At 40.2% G+C, this 3,758-nt stretch overlaps 1 protein-coding gene across 1 annotated transcript; it reads right to left on the minus strand.

The window, feature by feature from the left end:
* Window positions 1–362: 362 nt before the first annotated feature.
* On the minus strand, window positions 363–2,452 carry LOC113751282 (40S ribosomal protein S2-3-like). Its single transcript, XM_027295229.1, has 2 exons — window positions 1,693–2,452; window positions 363–722 (listed from the first exon to the last, which is right to left on the minus strand). Exons 1-2 carry the CDS (start codon window positions 2,359–2,361, stop codon window positions 552–554), a joined length of 840 nt encoding a protein of 279 aa, XP_027151030.1. The 5' UTR covers window positions 2,362–2,452; the 3' UTR covers window positions 363–551.
* Window positions 2,453–3,758: the final 1,306 nt, after the last annotated feature.

Here is a 3,758-nt window from a genome sequence, read left to right on the forward strand (position 1 = left end):
TCTTAAATGCAGCTCTTGCATTTATATTCAAGCATGGATCCTCCATGCCAAGACCTTTGGCGCCTCTACTATTCAGAGTATCCCTTTTGCAGTTTCACTAGTTCTTGCAAGGCAATTTCCACGCTACACTAGTAAAAATTAGGGAAAAAAAAAAAAAGAAAGCATCTACAAGAATCAATTCAATGGAAGATTACTAAATTGGCATTAACGCGAGATCTTATTGGCTAAGAGGACAGGAAACTGCAAGGAATGCAACAGTGGTAGAAGGAGAATCATCCTTGAGAAACGGATAACAGCAGAATATACCACCCCCTTCTGTGTACGCTCACTGGCCATGAACTTATGCACAGAACTCGTAATAATTAACTAAAAAGGGACAAGCTGCATCACATAATTGATTCTGCAATTAACTCCAAAAGGACACCAAATTCAATGATGTGCTACAAATAAAACCATCAAGTATATCAAGAAACAGAACACCTTGGCAGTACTCAAAAGAAAGACCAAACTTCAAACAGTTTATCTAGTATTTCATAATCACCTAGCAAAACTTAGGCCTCAACCCTCTCAGGAGCAGAATCCTCTATATAGGCAATTTTCGCAGTGGGCTTAGCTGACAGCAAATCGGTGAACTCTTGGTATGGAGACTTTGTGAAGCGAGTTTCTCTCCAGAAGTCGGGGGTTAGGAACCCATAAGTCTTCAACAGACATTCAAAAGTAGCCTGCAAAGAACAAAGGCATAAGCTACCCCATAATAAAATGAAAAAGAGAGACAAGGATGGTTAATAGGCAAAACAGAACATCTACTTTAGTTACAAGGATGGTTAATAGGCAAAACAGAACATCAGATACAATCATATCAGAATTCCCCACTCAACCAACTCATACAATACAACAAAACCAAGCAAGAAACCCAACAAGCAATACATCACTTGACCATCCGCATCAGAATCAGACACTTTAAAAATCCAAAAACAATGGGAATAGAATATTGACCACCAAACGTATCCTTTTGTAAATCATAAAAAGTGATGGCCAATTCATTATTTACTAGTACAGAGACCCTTAAAACGCAGGCAGACCATGATTGAAAGGTAAGCAAGTAATATGTCCTTCCAAAATCCGGCATATTCCTACAAGAAAAATACACCGCGCTTCTTTTTTTCCAGGAAAATCAAAACCTTCTCAATATTCCATTTACATACGATTAAACCATGAACACAATTACGTACAACTAATCTTAAACATAAACTAGCAATACATCACATGACCATCCGCATCAGAATCAGACACTTTAAAAATCCAAAAACAATGGGAACAGAATATTCACCACCAAACGTATCCTTTTGTAAATCATAAAAAGTGATGGCCAATTCATTATTTACTAGTACAGAGACCCTTAAAACGCAGGCAGACCATGATTGAAAGGTAAGCAAGTAATATGTCATTCCAAAATCCGGCATACTCCTACAAGGAAAATACACCGCGCTTCTTTTTTTCCAGGACAATCAAAACCTTCTCAATATTCCATTTACATACGATTAAACCATGAACACAATTACGTACAACTAATCTTAAACATAAACTAGTCAACTACCGAAATACGTATATCAATCGCCAAACCCAACAATAGTTAACAAATCTCAAACGAAATCACAAAAAGAATATACAGAAATAAAAAATTAGTCAAACCTTGACGAAGTTGCCGAGGGTTTTGGTAGATCCACGGGAAGAGGTAAAAACATCCTCAATACCAGCGAATTGAAGAACCTTCTTAGGAACCCTAGCAGCTACAATTCCAGCTCCCCTTGGCGCCGGAACCATTCTCACAGTAACAGACCCACATTTCCCGGTAACCTTACACGGCACAGTATGGGGCTTCCCGATCTTATTCCCCCAATATCCTCTCCTCACCGGAATCAAAGACAACTTAGCCAAAATAATAGCCCCACGAATCGCAGTCGCCACTTCCTTAGCACACTTGACACCCAATCCCACATGGCCGTTTCCGTCTCCGACCACCACAAAGGCCTTGAACCGGGTCCTCTGACCAGCCCGGGTCTGTTTCTGGACCGGCATGATCTTCATAACCTCATCCTTCAACGAAGGGCCGACCAGAGTATCAATGATTTGGTACTCCTTGATTGGGAGAGAGTGAAGATAGATTTGCTCCAATGAGCGAATTTGGCCGTCCTTCACCAGACGGCCGAGCTTCGTGACGGGGACCCATTTCTCCTCCTCGGTTTCACGGCGGCCTCCTCTGCGGCCACCGCGTCCGCGGCCGCCTCTTCCTCCTCTGTCTCCTCGGCCACCGAAGCCTCTGCCGAAGCCGCCGCGGTCTCCTGCGCCTCTCTCAGCCATGGCTTTCTTCTAGGGTGAGTGATTTTGCTGCCGCCGATTAGGTTTAGGGCTTTGAGCTCTGGAGTGAAAATGGGAAATAGACTCTTAGGAGAACGAGAAGAAGAGGGTTTATATATTTGGGGAAGGATTAGGGTTCGGAGATGAGGGCTATTTGGTTACGTAGATTAGTTGGGCGGGCCTGACCGGAATCGATGGGCTTAGACCGCCGGCCTACTTTTGGTTTTCGCCTGGGCTACAAGTGGCCACCCTTTTTTTTTAAATGTTTAATTTCTGCAAAGTGGTCGAAATGGCCATTGGGGATTGTTAATGGGTTTACCGTAATTGGAGACACCTCAACGTGGCCCAATTTATCAGTGGGTCAAATTTGAGTCGGTGATGTTTGGATTTACTCAAACCCATAAACCTAAAATCTGAAAAATCCTTATGCTATACTCCCTCCGTCCCAGAATTTGTGTCGCGCTTCAAAACTTGTAATTTTTATCAACAGTGCAAGACTTTTAAATGATTTGTGTTTAAGTTCCGGCAATACCCCTTGACTTTCAATGTTTCCATACGTGATTGAATGATAAAGGGGTCATAAGTTGTGATAAGACATGTGGAACCCAAAAGAATAAAAAGTCTCCACACTACTTTAGAGGAAAGTGTCATGCACGATTGTTGTTTGCATTTCATGTGAGAATCACGATCTATCAAGTGCAGTGTTGGTACTTGGGAAGTGCATAATTGGGCCCACTAAAAGATAAGAAAAGGCTGTCACATTGAAGGGTATGGAGCGGAAATGTGTGAGAGTTTTCATTGCCAATTTTAGTAAGTGACAATCATTTTGGGACGGATAAAAAAGGAAAGTATGACACTATCAATGGGACGGAGGGAGTATAAGAATGAGCTGTGGTTTTGAATTTCAGCCGCATGAATAGGGATATTTTGGAAATGTGGAATGATGTGTAGTTTTTTAAAAGGAACTATCGTTCAAAACGTCCCTCACATTTTGCAAAATAACTTTTTTCATCCCTTACTTTTAAAAATATAATTTTATGTCCCTTACAAATTCACATTGGTCAAATTTGGTTCCTACTTAGATTTCCGACTAGTTTTTTGTCGGAATTCATCACGTGCCTTGCACGTGATCATATTTTAAGGGCAAAATTATCAAATCAGATTTTATATAATTCGATTCATAATCCCTCACATTTCATAAAATAAATTTTTTCGTCCCTTACATTTCACAAGATAAATTTTTTCATCCTTCACATTTTTCAAAATGAATTTTTTCATCCTTTATTGATCATGTGTGTGAATAATTTTTTTTTAAATCCATTTATATATCTATTTGATTTCACATACCTGAACAGTACGAATAGCATGTGAAATCAAATAGAGATATATTACATACTATT

This window comes from Coffea eugenioides, chromosome 11 (genome assembly GCF_003713205.1).
Source record: "Coffea eugenioides isolate CCC68of chromosome 11, Ceug_1.0, whole genome shotgun sequence".
Lineage (NCBI taxonomy): Eukaryota > Viridiplantae > Streptophyta > Magnoliopsida > Gentianales > Rubiaceae > Coffea > Coffea eugenioides.

Coding starts and splice junctions, on each gene's coding strand:
- LOC113751282 (XM_027295229.1), bottom strand. CDS start 2,361: ATGGCTGAGAGAGGCGCAGGAGACCGCGGCGGCTTCGGCAGAGGCTTC. Junction 723..1,692: donor CCCTCGGCAACTTCGTCAAG/GTTTGACTAATT, acceptor TGTTCTTTGCAG/GCTACTTTTGAATGTCTGTT.